Raw genomic sequence first — 1,181 nt, forward strand, 5'->3', positions numbered from 1 at the left:
TCATTACAGATGGTTGTGAGCCACCATGTGGTTGCTGGGATTTGAACTCAGGACCTTCAGAAGAGCAGTCAGTGCTCTTAACCACTGAGCCATCTCTCCAGCCCCTCTCTTCTCTTTTATCTGCTCACTAGTCCTCAAATGGTAGGAGATAAAAATAAACTGGTCGGTGATGGCACAGGTCTTTAATTCCAGCACTTGGGAGGCAGAGGCAGACAGATTTCTACGTTTGAGGCTAGCCTGGTTTACAGGTCAAGTTTCAGGATGGCCAGGGCTACACAGACAAACCCTTGAAAAACCTTGTATGTTTATATATACATATAATGAGGACAGTATATATACAATATATATACATATATTGAGGACAGAGTTAACTTTCTTCAGCTTGAGACTTGTTCTGGTGCCACAGGCAGGAACAGGTGTGGTATTTCCCACGGATCTTCTTGTGCAGCAGGCCTGAATAGGTCTGAACAATGGGGAAATGGCTTGTCTTTGGTTTTAAGTTGGTGTCTTTCCTTACACAGGTCAAGCAGCACTGAAGGCTTGAAGGATGGGTAAAGACTTCCGCTACTATTTCCAGCATCCTTGGTCTCGCATGATCGTGGCTTACCTGGTCATCTTCTTTAACTTCTTGATATTCGCCGAGGACCCAGTCTCTCACAGCCAAACAGAAGCCAATGTTATTGTTGTTGGAAACTGTTTTTCATTTGTAACAAATAAATACCCTAGGGGAGTTGGCTGGAGGATTTTGAAGGTGCTTCTATGGCTACTGGCCATTCTCATAGGACTGATTGCTGGCAAGTTCCTGTTCCATCAGCGTTTATTTGGTAAGTACTGTACCATGTGTTGCCATGATGCTGACTCTTGACTTCCTGTGCTCTGAGCCAGAGCTGTCTGTTTCCAAGATCCAGTACCAGCTGCTTGCAGCTCGTCCTGCAGGCTCCGTGTGTCCTGGACTGTTGTAGCCAGGTGGATTCTTTAACTCTCCTGCATTTGATGCTTAGGGAAATGGTCATGAAATGACACTGGTGTCAGATTTCACTTAAAAATGCCTTCAGCCAAAAACATGGGTATAGTCCTAAGTGTGGTAGAGTTGAGAGCTCATGTTGTAAAGACAGCGCCTTCTGACAATGCACATTTCATTAAAGTTAACTACTAGTCATACACACACACACACACACACA

The 1,181-nt window shown here is 44.6% G+C and overlaps 1 protein-coding gene across 1 annotated transcript in view; it reads left to right on the top strand.

Moving 5' to 3' along the window:
* Tmem117 (transmembrane protein 117) overlaps positions 1-1,181 on the top strand; it is a 437,088-nt gene that overhangs the window by 7,631 nt on the left and 428,276 nt on the right. Inside the window, exon 2 of the mRNA XM_021216188.2 lies at positions 522-824. Within this exon, the coding sequence (XP_021071847.1) occupies positions 548-824 (277 nt within the window). The 5' untranslated portion in view covers positions 522-547. The remainder of the gene's footprint in view (positions 1-521; positions 825-1,181) is intronic.

The sequence above is a fragment of the Mus pahari genome, chromosome 17 (genome assembly GCF_900095145.1).
Source record: "Mus pahari chromosome 17, PAHARI_EIJ_v1.1, whole genome shotgun sequence".
In the NCBI taxonomy this organism is placed as follows: domain Eukaryota; kingdom Metazoa; phylum Chordata; class Mammalia; order Rodentia; family Muridae; genus Mus; species Mus pahari.